Source organism: Nannizzia gypsea, genomic scaffold (assembly GCF_000150975.2).
Source record: "Nannizzia gypsea CBS 118893 supercont1.2 genomic scaffold, whole genome shotgun sequence".
In the NCBI taxonomy this organism is placed as follows: Eukaryota; Fungi; Ascomycota; class Eurotiomycetes; order Onygenales; family Arthrodermataceae; genus Nannizzia; species Nannizzia gypsea.
The window spans coordinates 63881-85129 of record NW_003345200.1 but is presented as its reverse complement, the minus strand read 5'-3'; the positions used below and the strand labels follow the sequence as shown (position 1 = coordinate 85129).

Here is a 21249-nt window from a genome sequence, read left to right as displayed (position 1 = left end):
CATAATAAAATCACTTAACGCGCTTCGCGTCCCAAAGAAAGAAGCGCGACGATTTCGCATCAAACAAAATCTTTTGAACATCCAGCTGTTCTTCACCAGTCAAAGCAACAACTTCTTCATGACTGGAATGACTTCACGTTGAACGCCCTTTGCTGTGATTATAATCGATCATGTCTACGCCTTCGTCGTCACGCCGCCGTGGACGTCCATCACGGGCGTCTGCTAACTCTACTCCCTCCAGGGGCACTGCGCAACCGCAGGTGGTTATCTCCAGCCCCGCCCCTTCTCGCCAGTCTCAGAACAACCTAGACCAGACTACAACGCCTCGAACAAGGAGAATAGTTGACAATGGAGTCCCTTCTTCGTCGCCAATCTTTTTTCAGTCATCGCCAGCGGGCCCGGGGGCCGCTGCCAATGCGCTGCCAGATCGAAGCTCACCGATGCCCTCGTCTCCTTTAGGTGATCGTGAGACAACTCCACGGCCTACTCGCCCGTTAGTTGAAGGTGTGTTTTACGACTTCCCTGAAGTATCAAGTGGCAGCACTAATTCCCGTATAGACTCTTCGCCCATAAGATATATGCCTAGTTCTAGTCCAGGACGTCCAGCGAACAGCCAAACCCGGCGGAATGATATACCTACCAGTAGCAGTGGCTTGTTCCTTCGTTCTCCCAACCCTAATGGTATTTCCACTCGAAGAGGCGATATCCATTCGGATGCCTTCTCCACCGCTGGTTCTGGACGCAGGACGCTCTTTGTGGATGAGAGTGGTATGCCAGTCCGTAACGGCGAGCCGCCATCTGATGCTACGTTCTCCAATCTCAACCCCGATACATCCGAGGCGGAGGCTCTAGGAGGTAACTCTACACGAATAATATGGGGTACCAATATCTCTATCCAAGATGCAATGGCATCGTTCAAAAACTTTCTCTACAATTTTGCCAGGAAACATCGTATGGCCTATGACGGTGCTTCTGAAGCCGAGATCCATGCATTGGGCCCGTCCGCTGATGAGAAAGAATACATCAAGATGTTGAACGAAATGCGACAGCTTGGTGTGACTGGTCTCAACCTTGATATCCGAAACCTAAAAGCTTTTCCACCTACCGTCAAACTCTGGCATCAAGTTCAAGCTTACCCTCAGGAAATTATCCCAATCATGGATCAGTGTACCAAGGATGTCATGATTGGGCTAGCTGAGAAGGAGGTAGAGCTAGCTCGACAAAGCAGCCAGCGAAGGCCGGGGCCAGCTACAAGAGACGTTAGCTCTGCTCCTGCGTTTCCCACCTCAGACGCTGATGCAACCGTTGATACCCCCGCTCAGCAGGATACATCTAATATTCTCGCGGACGTTGAAAGTAGGACATATAAAGTCCTTCCATTCGGCATGGACAAGTCTATAAACATGAGAGATTTGGATCCAGGCGGTATGTTTTAAACCCCTTTGCAGGCAATTTTTTTTTTTTTTTTACATCCTTATCTAACGATCCGTAGACCTTGACAAACTTATAAGTGTTAAGGGTCTCGTCATTCGAGCAACGCCCATCATCCCTGATATGAAAGAAGGTATATATCATTCAATCTACTCACTGAAAATCTCCAATACTAAGAATATTTGCAGCATTTTTCCGATGCGATGTATGTTTCCATTGTGTCAGGGTCGACATTGATCGTGGAAAGATTGCCGAACCTACACGCTGTCCACGAGAGTTGTGTGACACACAGAACTCAATGCAGCTGATCCACAACCGCTGCACATTTGCCGATAAACAAATTATCCGTCTTCAAGAAACACCAGACTCTATTCCTGATGGTCAAACGCCCCATTCAGTATCACTTTGCGGGTATGATGAGTTGGTCGACGTATGCCGGGCTGGTGACAGAATAGAAGTTACCGGTATCTTCCGATCCAACCCAGTTCGAGTCAACCCGCGACAACGAAGCACAAAGGCGCTTTTCAAGACCTACGTTGATGTCTTGCATGTTCAGAAGATAGACAAGAAGAAGCTCGGAATTGATGCGTCAACGGTGGAGCAGGAACTCTCAGAACAAGTTGCTGGAGAAGTTGACCAAGTGCGGAAGATTTCACAGAAAGAAGAAGATAAAATCAAGGAAACCGCAGCTCGCCCAGACGTGTATGAGCTGCTGGCTCGATCACTGGCTCCCAGCATTTATGAGATGGAGGATGTCAAGAAAGGCATTCTCCTGCAACTCTTTGGGGGAACAAACAAGACTTTCCAGAAGGGTGGAAATCCCAGGTATCGAGGAGATATCAACGTTTTGCTCTGTGGAGATCCCTCAACATCGAAGTCACAGCTGCTGAAGTATGTGCATAAAATTGCACCTCGAGGAATATACACTAGCGGCAAAGGCTCCTCGGCAGTCGGTTTAACAGCATACGTGACTCGAGATCCAGAGTCTAAGCAACTGGTGTTAGAGTCTGGCGCACTGGTTCTTTCAGATGGAGGCGTTTGTTGTATCGATGAATTCGATAAAATGAACGACGCTACCAGATCGGTTCTTCACGAAGTTATGGAACAACAGACAGTATCGATCGCGAAGGCTGGCATAATCACCACCTTGAATGCAAGAACCAGCATTCTTGCCTCAGCCAATCCAATTGGAAGCAAATACAACCCCAACCTTTCCGTACCCCAGAATATCGACTTACCCCCCACTCTCCTTTCCCGATTCGACTTGGTGTACCTTGTCCTTGACCGCGTGGACGAGCAGAATGATCGCCGCCTGGCAAAGCATATGGTAGGGATGTACCTGGAAGATGCGCCTGAGACGGGCTCTTCTGAGGAGATCTTGGTAAGACTCGGCCGTTCCGTATTCTGAAAAATGAAACAGTACTAATTTAGTTACAAGCCCATTGAATTCCTTACCAGCTACATCACGTATGCAAAGACGCGTATTTCGCCCAAACTCACTCCAGCTGCAGGAGCGGCGCTTACGGATGCATATGTTGCCATGCGTAAGCTAGGAGATGATATCCGAGCAGCAGAGCGCCGCATCACCGCCACTACACGTCAACTGGAGTCAATGATTCGTCTTTCTGAAGCTCATGCGCGTATGAGGCTCTCTGAAGAAGTTACAGCGGGCGATGTGGAGGAGGCGGTCAGACTGATCCGATCTGCCTTGAAGCAAGCTGCCACAGATGCGCGCACAGGACTGATCGATATGAGCTTACTGACAGAGGGCACAACTGCACGAGAACGCAGATTACGAGATGACATGAAAAAGGCCATCCTGTCAATTGTAGACGAGCTTGGCGGACGCGCTATAGGGGCTCGGTGGGCTGATGTGCTGAGGAAGCTGAACGACAGCTCCGTTGCTGTTGAGGGAGCCGAATTTACAGAGGTTGTCAAGTCGCTGGAGACCGAAGGCCTGGTCAATGTTGTTGGCGAGGGTGCCAGGAGGAGCATCCGCCGTGTGTTGGGGACTGTCTAGATCATAGAGCAGATCATATATCTTCCTTCTGGTGCCGCCGCTCTACCAGTAACTAAACAACGCCAGTACCCATTATATCTGCCAAACCCCGTGTATATACAACAAGGCAGGAGTAAATAGGCGCCCTAGTCTAGATGCTTACTAATCCTTGACGTCAAGTTAGAGTCGGATAAACTATGTGCCCGTGCCCACAGGGCGGCAACCTTGTATACACGTGACCGCAGCTCTTATCCCGATTGGTGGATATCACCTGACCCGCTTATCGCAGAAACTTCTTTTGCTTCTTCTGCGGTTTCGATTCGCCTGCAATTCCTCGTCTGGTGGCGACAGCCGGCGGTGGGGATTTTCACCTGCGAGGAGCTAAGCTCAGCTTGGTGCAATCAACCAAGCGCAAGGTATCCTAGTGTTAACGTGCAGGCGACTGATTCTCTCTGCCCCGAGAACTTCTCTCCTCCTCCTCCTCTTCGCTGCCCTGCATTCGTCGAGCCTTGCAAGTCCAAAGTCCGGACACTCGATTCTGGAGAGCTCGCGGCCGTCAATTGGAAGCTAACGATGAGGTACGTCGCTTGGTGCCTTCCTCCTATCCCTGTATTTTAACGTTTCTTTCTCCCCAGCCGTCGCTCGGTGCTTGTTTTCCTGGTGGACGCTGGACGAAGAGATTTAAGTAGCTGATGATATCTGTTTTTCCCCTTCTTTCTTGCTATAGGTTCGGGCAGCAGCTGCGTTCGTCGCTTATCAAGGAGTACGCCTGGCATTACATTGCCTATGAGGACCTGAAGGATGCGTTGAAGACGTCATTTGAGACTGAACCGACGCCCGAAAACCCTTCGCCAAAACGCAAGCCATGGACCGAAGAGGACGAGAGGCGGTTCGTCGCTCTGCTGGAGAGCGAGCTCGACAAGGTCTTTACCTTTCAGAAGGTGAAGAGCGATGAGATCGTTCGACGCATCAAGGCTAGCGATAAAGAAGTGAACGAGGTGGTTGGGCGACTTGACCGGTCGACTGCTGCCGGCGGTTCGGTGAGAAACCGCCAGCCTCCTCCCTCCGACGAGGACTTTTTGCTGCTCGAGGAAGACCTGAGTGATGTTATTGCAGATGTCCACGACCTTGCAAAGTACACGCAGCTGAACTACACCGGTTTCCAGAAGATCATCAAAAAGCACGATGTAAGTGTTCCTTTTTCCCAATGGGGTATGTTTTCCCTCTTTGCTGATCAATGGGCCCAACGCCGAATTAGAAACAAACCAGTTGGTGCCTCCGACCAGTTTTTGCTACTCGATTGAGAGCAAAGCCATTCTTCAAGGACAACTACGATGCATTCGTTGTCAAACTGTCTAAGCTGTATGATCTTGTCAGGACAAAGGGCCATCCTGTGGAGGGAGATAGCGCTGCCGGAGGGTCGCAGCAGAACTTCGTTCGACAAACCACCAAGTACTGGGTCCATCCCGACAACATTACTGAGCTCAAGCTTATAATCTTGAAGCATCTGCCCGTCCTTGTGTTCAATGCTTCAAAGGAATTTGAGGAAAGCGATGCAGCCATCTCTTCGATATACTACGACAATCCCGAGACCTGGGAACTGTATACTGGGCGATTGAAGAAGAGTGAAGGAGCTGAAGCTATTCGTCTCAGATGGTATGGCGGCATGGAGAACGACCAAATTTTCGTTGAGCGTCACCCCCCATCGCGAGGATTGGACCGGAGAGAAGTCCGTCAAGGCTCGGTTCCTATCAAAGAAAAGTACGTCAATGCCTACTTAGAAGGACGTATGACTGTGGAATCGATCTTTGAAAAGGCACGCAAGGAAGGAAAGAAGAGCGAAAAGCAGATCGCGGACTGGGAGCAGCTAGCTCGAGAAATCCAGTACCGTGTTATCACCCGGCAACTCGTTCCCGTGAACAGATCGTTCTACCATCGAACCGCCTTCCAGCTTCCTGGCGATGCCAGAGTTCGTGTCTCTCTAGATACGGAACTCACCATGATCCGAGAGGACAATCTTGATGGCCGCCAACGCTGCGGCCAGAATTGGCGCCGAATGGATATTGGAATCGACTATCCATTCAAACAGCTACCCGCTGCCGATATTGAGCGCTTCCCTTACGCCGTTCTTGAAGTCAAGCTCCAGACCCAGGCAGGCCAAGAACCCCCACAGTGGATTAAAGAGCTTACTTCAAGCCATTTAGTCGAGGCTGTGCCGAAGTTCAGTAAATTCATTCATGGAACCGCAACGCTCATGCCGGAGCGTATCAACCTGCTGCCCTTCTGGATGCCCCAGATGGATGTTGATATTCGCAAGCCTGTCACTCCAGGATTTGGTATCGAACGCCCCGTGCAATCTAACCAGTCCACTAGCGATGACATGCTAGAGGATGATGATTCTGATGATGAAGGTGGAATCCGAGTAGATGGTACAAACGGAACCACTCAGGCAAATGGCGCTGCTGGAAACGGTATGCAATACCATGACAGTCAAACGAACGAGGCCAATGGATATGCTGCGAATGAAACCCATGACATGGTTGCTCCTGGTAACCTCCTTGATATCGAGGAGCGCATTGCTGCTGACGGCCTCCTTGGCGGCAATGACTACCCACTATATGATTCTGAGGACGAGTCTAATGCCCAAGACGAGTTGGAGGAGGCTAGACAGGTTGGTGGCTTACAGTACTACTACAAGCTTGCCAAGTATCACCTCAAGTCTGCTGGCCGCAACACCATCTACTACTTGGGCTATATCCGTCCGTTCCCCCAACCTACTGAGCTGCCCGAAGGTGCTGGTGGTGGCCGCAACCGCCGTATCCTAGGAGATGACATACAGGTCAAGAGGTTTAAAGCCCCCAAAGGAAAGAGTAAGTTAATTCGAGCTATTCCATTCACTTGTTTCATTACTAATGCCATTCCAGGAATCCATGTACCAGTCCGAGTTGAGCCGAAGGTGTTCTTTGCCGTTGAACGTACGTTCCTCTCATGGCTCGAATTCTCTCTCTGGGTCAGCGGTATTGCTATCACGCTTCTAAATTTCGGACACGATAATATCACCATCATCACTGCTTGGGCGTTCACCGTTATGGCTTGTCTATTGCTTGTCTACAGCTTCCTGCTCTACATGTGGCGAGTTGATAAGATCCGCAAACAACGAGACGTCAAGAGCGTGTACCATGAGAAATGGGGCCCAACCATCCTCTGTCTCGGCGTGGTCGTCTCGGTCATCATCAACTTCTCCTTAAGAGCCAAAGCCGGCGGACTGTTCGGGCCTGGTGGAAGTACTAATAATACCGGTACGTTGGTGATTGCTAGTAGTAAGTAGTGGCTTTGCCAATGACTCCAGCGAAAAACCCTCTGGCACGGCTATCCCAATACCTATCTATATAAACGCTATATGATGGATGATGATATATGGCTCATATACGCTCACTTCCGCCATGCGAATATACTGGAAAAGCACTACCTCTTTCTGTATCCATACATTTATGTACATGTTTGTTCTGTACTCCCTTTTTTATTGGATTTGATACCTGTTTTCTATATTTCCTGACTTCTGCGCTTGCTATACATGTCTGTGGTTTTGTTTGACAATGTCCTATTTATCACTGGCGTTGATAGCGTTTTTTTCATAGCAAGTTAAAATAAAACATCGTCTTTTCTACCACTTTTCCAATGATATATACCATAATGACTTTTCATTGAGAGGGAAAACTAGATGGTAAAGTGTACAGTAAGATTCAAGGTATAAAAAGAGCTATCTAGAAAGTTCTACCTCCTTTTAATGCTAACGTCAATGTTACCCAGGACCCATGCAGCAGTGAAGACCGCAAGCACAGCGCCGAAAATGCTCAATGGCTTTCTGAAAGCAGCGAAGAAAGGGTAGTCGTATGTTACCTAATTGCCATGTTTAGTTTAGTTTAGATATGCAAGGATAAGAGTATGGCGAGATGGGTGTACGTACGATGATAAATCCATCCTTAGCTTCATCTCCAACCTTGGTAGTGGAGAGGTTCAGGACAGTTCTCCCCTTGGTATCTAAAAAGGTCTTGTGGAATGAAATCTCAGAACGGATATGGTTGGGAATGCCCAATCCGTCAACGATCTCATACTTGACATTCTCAGCTCCCTCGGGCAGGATGATGCGGATTTCGACGTCTTGGTACTGAACGCCCTCAGGGATCTTTGGGCCGTCGATAAACGGCACTTTGAGCACGTAGGACTCGCCAGAACCGTTTTTCTGTTTGCGCAAAACGCTGGAGAGCGGGTTGTTCCAGCCAATCTTGAAGCTGTACTTCCAGTCACCGAAGATGGGGTAGCGAGGGCGTAAGTCCAAGAGGCCGAAACGTGTTTGCGTGGACGGCAGGAATCGGCTGGTTGAGACGTTGCCGATGTCGTCGATGAAGTAAGGGTCAACGGACCCCGGAGCAAGGGGTACTCTAATCAAGTTCAAGGCCACACTCTGGGCGTTTTGGAACTGTTTCTTAGTCCATTCGACTCGGGAAAACTGCTTGGTCAATTTGGCGGCATCATTTCTGAACCAGAACCGGTCCTCGGTGGCCATATTACCGCCCCAATGGGATATCTCAATATCACGCTCGAGACGGGTGCAGGTCACTATTGATCTAGTATGCTCGTAGCGGACGGTGACGGGTGCACTGCTGCCCGGCTTGACTTCCATATCGTACGGGCCATAGGTAAAGGTGCTGCCCTCACGCTTGGGGTCCTCCTCGGATTTGAGAGTAGTAGGCTGGGTGTAGTCCGGGACATCTGTGACACGGAACTTGATGGTTGTCTTCTGCTTGCTGGTGGTGTAGGCGGACGGAGCGAACTGTGGGAAGGTATACGAGAGATATTGCTTGCCATCCTGCTCAATGGCAGCCGGGACAGGAGTGAGAGCAGATTGCAGATGGTATGAAAGCGTTATGGTCAGCTTTGCAGCGGGTTCGAGGGGTTGATGGAGGTGTACGATGAAGTATTGATGCGAGCTATACACGCACACACACACACACACACTGTCAGCACGATCTTTCTTCCCCTACGCTTCTTGGACAGGACTCACCTTGACGGGATCTGCTGTGTCGACGTGACTCTGAACTTCTTCTTCTCTGCTGCGTCCTTCGGCCAGCCCTCGAGGCCGCCAACTTTGCTGCTGGTGTCTGTGGGAAAGGCCACATAGTACTCTGACTGCGGCTGGCGGCCGACATTCTCGACCACAACGTTGATCGACTCCCGCACATAGCTCTTCTCCAGGTTGATTATGCGCACGAGATTGGTATTCTGGAAGACCTGCGGCGGCCTGAAGTTCTTCGGTAGGACCTGGACGGCGGGCTCTGTAGCTGTGGTGTTTGCGGCCGTCGCAGCGAGGGCGCCGCACGAGAGCAGCAGCGCGGCGAGCAGCTTCATGGCGGCGACTGTGAGCGTCCAACGGCCACCCGAGGCCTGCCACTGTCAAGCAAATACGGTAGGATGCTGAGTCGACGTCGCCGTCGTTGTCGTTGTCGTTGATGCTGGGTGTTGTAGATATCAATCACCAACCTAACTAGCTCGTTGTTACTAGCTGGCAAGACGACACTAAGCTCGTTAAGCTGGCTGCGGCGCCGGGCAAACTCCGGTCGAAACAGCAACAACCGAACGACCAGGGACGAGGACGGGCGGAGATCAGTATAAAAGGGACGGCGATGCTGCGGGAAGTGCGCAGACGAGAAGAAAAGGATCTCTGATATGGTCACCGGCTGGCCGTCTCGCTGCTCTACTACTCTGCCTCTGCCTCTGCCTCTGCCATGACTACGTCCGTCTTGCGCGCCAGAAGGGCGTTCGCCAGCAGCTTTCTCAGAGCGCCGGCATGGAAGGGAGCTCGTCAGTACAGCCGGCCGGCGCTGGCGGGCTTGGACAGGTTCCTGAGGGTGTCTGAGGAGGTTCAGGATGCCATTGCTACGGGGAAGCCTGTCGTTGCGCTGGAGACTACTATCTACACTCACGGTACGGAGCATGACGATGAGAAGCCCATTCCAAGAGGAGAGATTATACTGACTGAAGGCTGCAGGATTCCCGTACCCTGATAATGTGGACCTGGCCATGCGTCTTGAGTCCATCGTGCGGTCGACGGGCGGCGTGCCAGCTACGATCGGGGTCATCGACGGCGTTGCGCGCGTCGGGATGAACGAGACAGAGCTGACGGAGCTCGCGTCCACCCCGCAAAGGACAAAAGTGCACAAGGTATCCCGCCGGGACCTTGGATATATTTGTGGAGCTGTAAGAGAAGCCTCTGTGCACGGCGGCTGCGGACTAGTGCTGACGCTGACCTTTGCTCTAGGGGATTCGGGGGAACCTGATGAACGGCGGAACTACGATTGCTGGAACGATGATTCTGGCCCATCTGGCGGGAATCAAAGTTTTTGCTACCGGAGGTCTAGGTAGGTCATCCTATTTGACTATCCATATATGCTGTTGCGGTTTGTGTTTAATAATATTATTATGATTGCAGGCGGCGTACACCGTGGAGGAGAGACCACCATGGATATCTCAGGTGAGAGATCCTCTCAAAGTATAGGAAAGCAAGGTTGATAAAATGCTGACATTGCACCAGCCGACCTCACTGAACTTGGTCGTACACCCGTGGCTGTTGTCAGCTCTGGCTGTAAGAGCTTCTTGGACATCCAGCGGACTCTAGAATATCTAGAAACCGAAGGCGTTGTTGTTGCTGCCTTTGCAGACGGACGCAAGGGAGATATTGATTTCCCAGCTTTCTTCACCCGAGACAGTGGCATTAAAGCGCCTAGAGTCATTCAAAACGAACTGGATGCCGCTGCCATCATCTGTATGTCGTTATGTCTTATATCAATTCTATTCGATGCTAACTGCTTTCTAGATGCTCAGTCACAGTTACAACTCAAGTCGGGAATGCTCTTCACCAATCCAGTACCAGAGGAGCACTCATTCCCCAAACCGGAAATGGATGCTATCATCACTCGAGCTATTGAACTCGCCCATCTCGAAGGCATCCAAGGCAGTGATAACACCCCCTACGTCTTGGCTAAGATTGAAGAGCTCAGTGGCGGACGCAGCGTAGCTACTAACAGGGCTCTCGTCGAATACAACGTAGAGGTCGGCACCAAAGTAGCTATCGAGCTTGCAAAGCTCGAGTCGGAGAATGGCAAGGATGTGGATCGGTGAGCTGGCACTCCTTTTAGTCTTTACTGGGGGCTACGAGGACTAGCAGGCTGATTGTTATGTTTGTTTCTTATTTAGATATAGCACCGTAGCTGGCAGCCTTCCAATGAATAAAACTCTTGCCGAAGAGGCTCAGGACAGCATCGAATTGTCTGGTGAATCTACGGAGACTTCTTCAGTTCAGGAGCTCAAACAAGACGTGCCAGATCTGCTGGTAGCTGGCTCTCTTGCAGTTGATCTCGCCTGCGACTATGCGCCGTTAACAAACGGACCCTCAGATGGTTCGCCAAAGCTACAAACCTCAAACCCTTCAGTCATAACCCAGACTCTAGGAGGTGTTGGACACAACGTAGCCCTTGCAGCAAGCTATATGGGCAGCTCCGTGATGTTCTGCAGCGTAGTTGCAGACGATATCAGCGGCCGAAGCGCTTTGGACACTATACAGGACTCATATAACCCTTTCTTTCAGTCCGAGGGTATACAGTTACTCCCTTCGGCTCCTAACGCCAGAACAGCACAATACATAGCAGTCAACGATGCCAAAAAGGATCTAATGATCGCCATGGCAGATATGGGCATTCTCGAGCTGCCCGCGAGCAAGCTTAACTTCCGCACGTACTGGGAGCCGCTTGTCAAAGATCAACCCGTGCAGCCTTCATGGGCTGTTGTGGACGCAAACTGGGGCTCAGAGGCAGCTACTGAATGGATACAACTTTGCAAGCGTCAGGGTATGAAAATTGCGCTGGAGCCTGTGTCTTCTCCAAAGGCTGCAAGGTTATTCTACCGACAGAATAATACATCCAGCCATGCTCCAGTTATAAGGGCCACGGATATGGCTCCTGATAGCCACGTTATTGATCTCGCGGCTCCAAACCGGTATGAGTTGGCTGCCATGCATGCCGCAGCACGAGATACTGGCCACTTTGATAGCCCCGAGTGGTGGCGGATCATCGATGCCCTCCAGCTACCTAGTAATGGATCAAGAGTCCGTTTAATCTCACTTACAAACACTGAGCTTGTCAATGAGGGAATACCTCAACAGACTATACAGCTTCTTCCATTAATACCATGCATATTGACCAAGCTGGGTCCTCAGGGGGTGTTATTGACCCAGATTCTATGGCCTGGAGATGAGCGGCTGACAATGAAGGAATACGCTCCGTATATATTTGGTCGAGGACAGGTTGACGATAGCCCAGTTGGAGGAGTTTATATGCGTTTGTTCCCGCCGGAGGAGACACTTTCGGATGCTGATATCGTTAGTGTTAACGGCGCTGGTGATACCCTACTTGGCGTAGTTATGGCTGCGCTTGGAAGAGGAGGACGAGATCGTGAAGTACGTGTGGAGGATGTGATTCCAATTGCACAGAGAGCAAGTGCTATGACGATGAAGAGCAAGCATGCCGTCAGCCCCGAGATATCCCAACTTGCTCCGTTACTGGAGTCGTTGTAATTGCTATCTCTACACACTTGTATTTTAGACGATACGAATCAATATGTAATCATTTCAGCTCAATATGTCCAATGTAGCAGCTAGAGCTTCACCTTCAGCTACAAATACATGCTATTAACAAACATATAAAAGAATAATTCCTGTACAGTTACTCCTGTAAGATACTCCTCGCACTCACACCTTCATTCACGGGCAGCTCCCTAACGCCGTGAAGACCATTGATGCTATTTGTAACAGGATCAAAACTCGGGGGTATATAGGTCACATCCAACAACCCAATTTGAGCCAAAACGCTTGCTTGGTCCCAGTATATATTCTCATGACATATTTTCCCTCCTCGAAAGCTTACCACGCTGACAATGGCTACCTCCACAGCCAGGTTCGTTGGTGGTATGCCCGGAAGAATCCAGGGAATCTCCTGTGTGTGTTTAAAAGAAAGATACATTTCATCCACGAGATGGTCACTACCTTTAGTCCGAGATATAAGCCGGATCTTTAGTGATGGTGGATTTCGAGGGATAAACTCTTCCTCGTAAAACCGACGGAGGGCATCGTGGCCAATCCCTAGAACAACGTCCGTTATGTAAACTAGGTTTCTCTACAGGTATCAGGAAGCAGAAATTGGGTATTGTGCAAGAAGAAGAATTTGAAAGCGCGTGCTAACCTCCAGCGCGAGTTGGGACGTAGTTAATATGTGCCCCATCTGCATAGGAATCCAAAGTCCCCTCGAGGTCTTTGGAAGCATACTTCATGAGAAGATGTCTTTCCCATGTTGGTTCGATATCTGGAGTCATCTCGAACCCTTGTCTGAGGCAGGATACTGTTCGTGACCAGGCCAATCGCGCAGTGACTGGATCATACTGCGGTAGATCGTGCTGGGCAAATCCAACTTTAGAATGGGCGTAGACGTAACATCGCTCTTTGCTGAGATGCGCCTGTGGTCCCGCTAGATGTATCTTGAGACTGAGGGATGAGATGCTCCGGGACTCAAAGGTTGGTATGTGAGTGGGATAGTATGCCACAACCGCACATAGCCTAGGCATAGGCTTCACGCATGCCTCCAGGACGAGCGATGCAGCTTCACCGTATGCTGTAAGAAATTTGCGGTAGGACGCATCACAATTAGCATCAAGTAGTCACGCCACAGATGCGCTCATGGAGCAACCTCGATAACCCACCGACTATTGCGTATCTATTCCCAAGCTCCATTGAGTCTTGCAAGCCCTGAAGCTGAGAATCAAACCTCTTGGGGCTGTCTGTGTGCGGCAAAAATGCAGTATCAAATCCTTCTTCCTTGAACTCATCGAATATCAAAGGATCAAAGTCTATGCTGTCTGCGGCAATGACGATGTTCGGATTTGTTTCATCCCATGAAAAACGCACTTCATTGCGACTCCTAGCCGGCTCACTGTACCGCACGGAATTCTTTTCCTGCACTGAATGGCGCCGTGGATGGAGAGCTTTGGCAGCGAATGATTTCATGATTGGTAGGCAGGATGCAGCGAGATAATATGGCTCACGGGGATTAGGAGGCTGAAGAAACGGAAGCATCATGGCTATATATGAACTTTCAGCATTTTGATGGTTGGCTCAAGAGCTTTTTTTGTCGTATGCTCAATTGTTGGAAGGATATCAGGCCGAATCTTAGAGTTTGTATATCAACGTCATAGTTTCAGGGGGGGCAAAGACGTAACTGTTCAAGGACAGTTAACCAACACAGTCAAGTGACTGGTAATTATTTAGTTATATGAATGCCGAATGAAAACTAGATACAGTATTAGAGGTTAGATATTCATAGCTAAAATATTCGTACATACTGTTGCTCAAGTTACGGTGTCAAGGGCGTACAACGGCGATATGGATATGCAGGCTCTGGACGCATAATTCTCGTGTTAGCATGGTTTGTTAACCACCAAGGATAGTTAGTTAACTAGATCAGAGAGTCTGTCTTGATCAAAGACGATGTCGTCAGTAGTCCACTGGCTCGGGCTTGCTTCGCCGATTCGCTCCATCTTGATATGAGCCGGGATTTCTTGTATCTAGTGGATTTCTCAGCCACAGTGTACTCCGTAGTTAAAGTGTTTCTAGCAAGCTAGGTACGTACCGACCAGAGTGGCTTGTAGCACTCTGTAACTCCTCTGCCAGGTCTTGAAAGACACGACCCTACCCCGGAAATCAGTCAATATCGCGTCTACCAAATGTGATGGTCGCCATCCGCCACGGCCGGGAATAGGGCTTACCAGGCGCCCAGACCTGGAACCAGCCAGCAGCAAAGACTACCAGTAGATAACTGCCTAGCCAATCCGTAGCAGCGACTATGCAGCGCACATCCGGCTGAGAAACAAGAGAAACAAGAGAAACAGGGCATCGATGTAAGCGCCAGCACCAACTGACAGCGGCTGTGGTGCGTCACCGGCCGTCCTCTCAGGCCGCTCTCTGGCCGTTCAGCACGCCCACCTGAAGCCGCCGAGGTTTCGCCAGGCGCCTTTGATGTCATCCCGGCCGTCTCTGCAGGTTTCTTTTTCCTGGCGAGCCAGTAGTTCGTTTTTCTCTTGACGCTTCAGGGTCTTTTTGCAGCGGACCAGGCCAATAACCGCTGGCATCTCCGCCGACCAAGCTCGCCACATCGTCACTCTGTGGACACATCTCCATTCGTCATGGCGGGCTCTGGGGATATAAGAAAAGTCAGCTATCGTCCAGGTTGAGGCGCGGCGATACTCAATTGCGGTTCCTCTGGTCCCTTTTTCTGGTGGTGATTTCCTTCTGCCCTGACCCCGGGGCGTGTTTTATATTGCTTGCCCTTTCATCTCACGTCGACGCAGACGCAGCAGCCGAAGAGAAGAGACGGACTGACGGAGGACGACGAAGAAGACGCCGTCTCTTGCTGCTGGCTGGCTCAGTTTGCCTGTCCTTCTCTTTGCTTCACTCTCATTGTCTGTGTGGATTGAATAGTTATCGTTACAGCTTCATCGCCGTCTTTCACCTCCGTCCCTAGACCCTAGACCTACTGCTAGACTTCACGGCCGCCATGCGCAGCTAGCAACACCAGCAACCACTCGATTTCTCTCGTTAACGGCGCCTCGCACAGCTTTAACAGCTTCAGCAGCTCCAGCCAGGCTCGTCTCTCTCTGCGAGAGCCAGCAGGATGGCCGTGGGAGACGCCATCGACCAGCAGAGCGGGACGGGGCAGCGCTCCAGCGGCATCTCCATCTCGACCTTTCTCGCCTCGCTCGCGACGGCCATCGTCGTCTTCGCCGTCGAATTCATCATCTTCCTCATCCTCAAGAGCAAGTTGACCAGAATCTAGTAAGTCTTTTTTCCGCTTTGCAGTGTTGGTGGTGTTGTGCTGGTTGCTGACCCTCTGTAACTACATAGTCAACCGCGCACATATCTGGTCCCCGAGCGAGAGAGGACTGCGCCGTCGCCAGCTGGCCTGTTTCGATGGATTATACCTGTTTTCCGCACGTCGAACTCGGAGTTCATCAAGAAATGCGGCCTGGATGCTTACTTCTTCCTGCGTTACCTACGGATGCTGCTCAAGATCTTCATCCCGCTCGCGATCATTATCCTCCCTATCCTGATTCCCGTCAACAAGGTCGGCGGTAGAGATAGAGGCCCCATAGACCCGCTTGGGCATGGCTTCATTACTCGATACAACGTCTCCGGGCTGGACCAGCTGGCGTGGGGGAATGTCCGGCCTGAACACAGCCAGCGGTACTGGGCACACCTGATTCTCGCCGTCATTGTGGTTGTCTACGTCTGCGGCATCTTCTTCGACGAGTTCAGGGGCTACATACGCCTACGACAGTCGTATCTGACCTCTCCTCAGCACCGTCTGCGTGCGTCGGCCACCACCGTACTGGTCACGTCTATCCCCAGCAGGTGGCTATCAGTCGATGCGCTCGATACCCTATTTGATGTCTTCCCTGGCGGCGTCCGCAACATCTGGATTAACCGGGACCTCGACCAGCTAAACGCCAAAATCAAACTGCGGAACCAGCTGGCCTTTACGCTCGAATCTGCTCAGACCGAGCTGATCAAGAAGTGCAAGCGAGCTCACTTGAAACAGCTCAAGGCCGAGGCCAGGAAGCAAGGGAAACAGACAAAGGAGACCAAACAGCAGATCCAGGCTGAAAACGACCGCAGAACTACCCAGCTCGTTGAAGGTGCTGGTATTAGCTCTGGAGACCCTCACCAGATTGCTCACACTGTCCAGGACCTCCTGCACCCTAAACGCCACAAAGTACATCAGGTCGGTGCCAAAGTCAGTTCCAAAGTCAGCCACACCGTTGTAGGCGGTTTGAAGAAGATTGGCGGAAGCGTCCATCGTCCAGGAGGCCACCACCACCGCCCAGCAGATCCCCAGGGTAACACTGAAAATGACACCGATGACGCAGAAGCCAGACCCTCCAGCTCGTCACAGACCAACCATCATCCCATGGGTATGGATGGGACTGTTTTTGAACGTCACGATGATGGCCGTCGATTGACCGCGCCCAGTCCCGATATTAGCACCAGCCCGGCTCCTCCTGATGCAGAACAAACTGGTAATAACAAGAAAAAGGACGAATATGACGTCGACAAGGAGTATCCTGTGGCGTACAACGAAGAGTATCAAGAGGACGACTATGGTGAACCAGTCTGGAAGAAGTATATTCGTGAAAAGGACCGAGAGACCATGCGTTTGCCTATCTTTGGTTTGGACTGGATGCCCTCGCTCCCCCTTCTCGGTAAGAAGGTTGATACCATATACCACTGCAGAAAGGAGGTTGCTCGATTGAACCTCGAAATCGAGATCGACCAGCAGCATCCAGAGAAATTTCCCTTAATGAATTCGGCTTTTGTACAGTTCAATCACCAAGTTGCAGCCCATATGGCCTGCCAAAGTGTCAGCCATCATATCCCAAAACAGATGACTCCTCGCATGGTAGAGATCTCTCCTGACGACGTTATCTGGGACAACATGTCCATCCGATGGTGGGAGCGATATATTAGGACGTTTGGTGTAATGGTAATTGTAGGAGCCATGGTTATCGGCTGGGCTTTCCCTGTCGCCTTTACCGGCCTTTTGTCGCAACTATCATACCTAGAGAACCATTTTGTTTGGCTGCGGTGGCTTGGAAAGCTTCCAGAGTGGTTGATATCTGCCATCCAGGGTATTCTCCCTCCTCTGTTTCTTTCAATCCTCATGGCTCTCCTGCCTCTGGTCCTTCGATTCTTGTCTCGGAACCAGGGAGTCCACACAGGCATGGCTATCGAACTCACCGTACAAAATTACTATTTCGCCTTTCTCTTTGTCCAAGTCTTCCTCGTCGTCTCGATTTCTTCTGGATTTTCAACCATTATCGACTCGCTGAAGAACGTGCTGAGTGTGCCGGACCTCTTAGCCCAGAATATACCCAAAGCTAGCAACTACTTCTTCTCCTATATGGTTCTACAAGCCATGTCCGTGAGCGCGGGAGCGTTGGTTCAGATTTTTGCCTTGATCAGCTGGTTTCTTCTTGCGCCCATGCTCGATAATACTGCGAGAAAGAAGTGGGCGAGAGCCACTAATCTCAACCAAATGCAATGGGGGACTTTCTTTCCTGTTTATACCACGCTGGCATCAATTGGTATGTATCATAGGTTGTCGACCACTTGACTTGATAAGCTGCTAACTTTTTATCTAGGCCTGATTTACTGTATCATCTCGCCGTTGATCATGGTGTTCAATGTCCTTACCTTTGGTCTTTTCTGGATTGTCTATCGGTACAATACGCTCTATGTTACCAAGTTCCGTTTCGACACTGGTGGTTTGCTGTTCCCACGAGCTATCAATCAACTCTTTACCGGTCTTTATGTGATGGAGATCTGCCTTATCGGAATGTTTTTTCTTGTCCGAGACGAGAAACAAGAAGTTGCTTGCGAAGGCCAGGCTATCTGCATGATAGTCGTCTTGATTCTCACCATTCTCTTCCAGTATTTCCTTAACGAGGCCTTTAACCCGTTGTCGCTCTACTTGCCCATCACCTTGGAAGATGAGGCCACGCGACGCGATGAAGAGTTTGCTCGTGCCCAACGTCGCAGACGGGGAATCGAGGAAGAAGACGACGATGAGTTGGACAAGGATTGCCAGCGAGAGGATGGCGAGAAGGGCGGCTCAATCGAGCTAAGTGCAATGGGCAATAATCAACACCACGAGCCAACTTCTCCCCTTTTCCTCGGCTCCGGACTCAACCGCGTCAGCGGTTCGAAGAAGAGCAGACGCAAATCCTGGGCTGACAGGTCATCTAACAGCCGCTCACCATTCTTCGGCGGACGTTCTGACCCTAGCATGCCAACCATCCGGACGATACGCAAGAAGCTTGCGCTGGACACTGAGTCACAAGCCCCAGCAACCCATGCTATCGGCCAGTCCCTGTTCTCTGGCATCCACGATGAGCTTGAGGATTTGACGCCTGAGGAGCGTGACCAGCTCGTTCAGAGAGCCTTCCAGCACGAGGCTCTTCGTATGAGACGTCCAGTTATCTGGATACCTCGGGACGACATGGGCGTTAGTGACGATGAAATCTTCCGTACTCAACGGCTCACGAAGCACATCTGGATTAGCAATGAGTACCAGGCCTTGGACGGCAAGTGTCGAGCCATATTTAGTCGAAGCCCTCCTGATTTCTCAGAAGTTGACCTCATTCAATTGTGATTTGCGATTAGCGAATGGGAGGTGTTTTGTCTATCCTTTTTATTGCCTAGCATTTAAGCGTGCCCTCTGTTTTGCATACCCCTTTTTCACCTAAAATTCTACTTCCTATAACTAGACCTAAGATTTATGCTTTCCTTTTCCCGTCTCGGTGTTTCTTCTTCTACTTCTTTCCACCCCTGCTAGCAGAGTCCATAGTTACCATTTGTAATGGCTATAGAATCCATTCAAGAACATTAGTTAAAACACCTCACATCACTTCTAGCCTGTAACCTGATGGCCTTATATTCGTTCATCAGCGGTCAAACATAGGTCTAAACCTTCCAGAATCTAAAACTCCCTGAGCCATTTCCTTGCCTCGTTGGCCTTTTCGTCTGAAGAATCGTCATCATTTAAAAACAGGGCATATGCTTTTCGTTTCAAACTACGTCTAGCCACATCGCAGTCGATACGAATATCGTCAATCAGTGCTTCACGGCTAACGTAGTCATATTCAGGTCGAATATAGCCGAGAATAAGCAGGTTAAGCGCCGTGCCATAAAAATCAGGAAAGTGGTGGAATAGTGGACGTTGGCCGGACGTATCAGTATCAGCAGAAGACGGAGACGACTCCATTGATAGATGGGGCAGGATGTGAATTTCCTGGGCTCGGTTAGCACATTGGCCGTAGCTGAGAGCGAAAAATGTAGACGTACCACTGAGCGGACGGTATTCTTGTAGAACGGGTTATAGCCGATGCTCAGCACGCAGGGAAAGATATCAGTACCGCTCTTTGCTGCTGGCTGATCGGCTTCATCATGTTCGGTGCGGGTATGCTTGAACTGTGACGGGTCCAGGGTTGCAACGCCATAGTATACGCCCTGCTGGAGATCAGGATACTCTGACAGCGTCTCTGCGGGGATATTTGCAGTAGGAATACCGAGCTATGAGGTTCAGTTAGCACTGGACCAAATAAGTGAAGCCGTATAATCATCTTTGAACAGAATTTATACAGGATTATCTGCTTCGACCTCGGGTATTTCTGTAAGCCAGACAGAGAGAGAGTGGCGTATATCAAAAAAGAGACCAGACGGCAAACGTGCAGCCGCCGCCAATGCATCAAGCAGCAAACAAGACAAGTGTATATAAAGACTCCTTACCTCCTTGCTGCCTCTTCCAAAACCCTTGATCACTGGCCCTGACATGCGGATGGGAAACGGGGCCTCTGGTCCAGCGTTGGGGCCGGCGAAATCGTCCCTTGGGCCGTCTGGTCGCATCTTGGCCTGATTAAGTACAAAGCAGCTATTCAAACAGTACTTAGTCCTCCTTACAGCCTCTCTCCTGTTCGTTTTACTTGTGTCTCCTTCTTCCTCTCGTTCTGTTGTCTTCCGGAGGGTTCAAATGTCACTTTTATATCGCCCAAGATCTCCGTCATGTGATTGACCCCGGCACACCCGCTGGCCTTTTATATGTATTATCATAAACTACAAGAGGACGAACAGACAAGAAGACGAGGGAGAGGAGAATCTCAGTGGTTTAAGCCGCCTATAAGAGTAGCCGCGGCGGCGAGAAGTGTCTAGAAGATGTTCTTGAAGAAGTTCCTAAGGCCGGCTAGTCATTCAGTCTGCTCCGGCGGCTCCTCGCCCTCCCTATGTCCCTTGCCAGCCATCGGCGGATACTCCTGGTCGTTGACCGTCTTCTTCGGCACGCAGGTACACCATTCCTCCTTGGGGACGCTGTCCAGGACGCCGGGGACGTGAAGACCGCATCCTCGCCATGTCTTTTGCTCTGTTGAGATCAAAATAACCCGTCAGTTATAACCATACACATAGTGGTGGCTGGCCGGCGCAGCCCCTCCCCCGCCATCGTTCTCGTATTCTGGCGCACAAAGGGGAAGAAGGACAAACCGCAAACGCCACAGGTAGCTGGTCTACACATTTTGATGCTGTGCTATGGCTTGGTGTATCGAGTGTCTGCTGCTTGGTTGCTCGGTTGTCCTGCTCTCTCAGTTAGCTGTAGCTTGTGAGATGGGCTGGGGTAACTTATTAATAGCCACTTACCGTTTGGCTCTGTGGAATTGCGCTTCCTCTGGGCCAAGGATCCAGGAAATCATAAATAACTACCTGGTTGAGGACTCGGCGGTTATAGCTGATGGCTTATATAGTTACCATTTGGTAGCCCCCAAATCGAAGGTGACAGCTTCAAGCTAGTCGGCGACCTCGGGCTTCATCGGTGTTGTGTCTCCCTTGCGCAGCCGCAGGGAACAATGGACTAGTTGAATACGGGATACCAAACACAAGTAGGAGATAGTTAAATGGTTAGTTTTCTATGTTATCTTTGTGTTGCTGGCTGATCCCCAGCAAGGGCCCTAAAAGCTTGGTGTGTTTGTTTATTTAGCCCGTACGCTATTTTTAATATCCAGGGTGAATCCCCAGGCCGCTTCCCCGGCATCGATGCTGGGGGGTGGACGGGAAGAAAACACGGAGGAGAATAACGCATCCCTCGAGGGAAAAGGGCGGAGTGTAAAATAAAAAG

At 50.5% G+C, this 21249-nt stretch overlaps 8 protein-coding genes across 8 annotated transcripts; 4 read left to right on the top strand and 4 right to left on the bottom strand.

Annotated features, from left to right (window-relative positions):
• Nucleotides 1-170: 170 nt before the first annotated feature.
• Nucleotides 171-3451, top strand: MGYG_02019 (cell division control protein 54; the record flags this gene model as incomplete). The annotated part of the gene is made up of 5 exons (XM_003174443.1): nt 171-504; nt 559-1425; nt 1493-1564; nt 1620-2812; nt 2870-3451. The coding sequence occupies 5 exons, from the start codon at nt 171-173 to the stop codon at nt 3449-3451; spliced, it is 3048 nt and encodes a 1015-aa protein (XP_003174491.1).
• Nucleotides 3452-4003: 552 nt separating this feature from the next.
• On the top strand, nt 4004-6758 carry MGYG_02018 (vacuolar transporter chaperone 4; the record flags this gene model as incomplete). Its single annotated transcript, XM_003174442.1, has 4 exons — nt 4004-4008; nt 4158-4617; nt 4689-6300; nt 6355-6758. 4 exons carry the CDS (start codon nt 4004-4006, stop codon nt 6756-6758), a joined length of 2481 nt encoding a protein of 826 aa, XP_003174490.1.
• A 446-nt stretch (nt 6759-7204) lies between these two features.
• On the bottom strand, nt 7205-8839 carry MGYG_02017 (oligosaccharyltransferase; the record flags this gene model as incomplete). Its single annotated transcript, XM_003174441.1, has 3 exons — nt 7205-7330; nt 7398-8421; nt 8496-8839. 3 exons carry the CDS (start codon nt 8837-8839, stop codon nt 7205-7207), a joined length of 1494 nt encoding a protein of 497 aa, XP_003174489.1.
• Nucleotides 8840-9216: 377 nt separating this feature from the next.
• Nucleotides 9217-12059, top strand: MGYG_02016 (IdgA domain-containing protein; the record flags this gene model as incomplete). Its single annotated transcript, XM_003174440.1, has 7 exons — nt 9217-9415; nt 9480-9688; nt 9750-9849; nt 9921-9962; nt 10023-10253; nt 10305-10605; nt 10691-12059. The coding sequence occupies 7 exons, from the start codon at nt 9217-9219 to the stop codon at nt 12057-12059; spliced, it is 2451 nt and encodes an 816-aa protein (XP_003174488.1).
• Nucleotides 12060-12113: 54 nt separating this feature from the next.
• MGYG_02015 (dienelactone hydrolase) lies at nt 12114-14686 on the bottom strand (the record flags this gene model as incomplete). The annotated part of the gene is made up of 6 exons (XM_003174439.1): nt 12114-12170; nt 12409-12623; nt 12724-13149; nt 13238-13615; nt 14164-14312; nt 14517-14686. 6 exons carry the CDS (start codon nt 14684-14686, stop codon nt 12114-12116), a joined length of 1395 nt encoding a protein of 464 aa, XP_003174487.1.
• A 518-nt stretch (nt 14687-15204) lies between these two features.
• On the top strand, nt 15205-18738 carry MGYG_02014 (phosphate metabolism protein 7; the record flags this gene model as incomplete). Its single annotated transcript, XM_003174438.1, has 3 exons — nt 15205-15365; nt 15435-17671; nt 17729-18738. 3 exons carry the CDS (start codon nt 15205-15207, stop codon nt 18736-18738), a joined length of 3408 nt encoding a protein of 1135 aa, XP_003174486.1.
• A 327-nt stretch (nt 18739-19065) lies between these two features.
• MGYG_02013 (riboflavin kinase) lies at nt 19066-19991 on the bottom strand (the record flags this gene model as incomplete). Its single annotated transcript, XM_003174437.1, has 3 exons — nt 19066-19377; nt 19431-19658; nt 19875-19991. The coding sequence occupies 3 exons, from the start codon at nt 19989-19991 to the stop codon at nt 19066-19068; spliced, it is 657 nt and encodes a 218-aa protein (XP_003174485.1).
• Nucleotides 19992-20329: 338 nt separating this feature from the next.
• Nucleotides 20330-20652, bottom strand: MGYG_02012 (hypothetical protein; the record flags this gene model as incomplete). The annotated part of the gene is made up of 2 exons (XM_003174436.1): nt 20330-20502; nt 20622-20652. The coding sequence occupies 2 exons, from the start codon at nt 20650-20652 to the stop codon at nt 20330-20332; spliced, it is 204 nt and encodes a 67-aa protein (XP_003174484.1).
• Nucleotides 20653-21249: the final 597 nt, after the last annotated feature.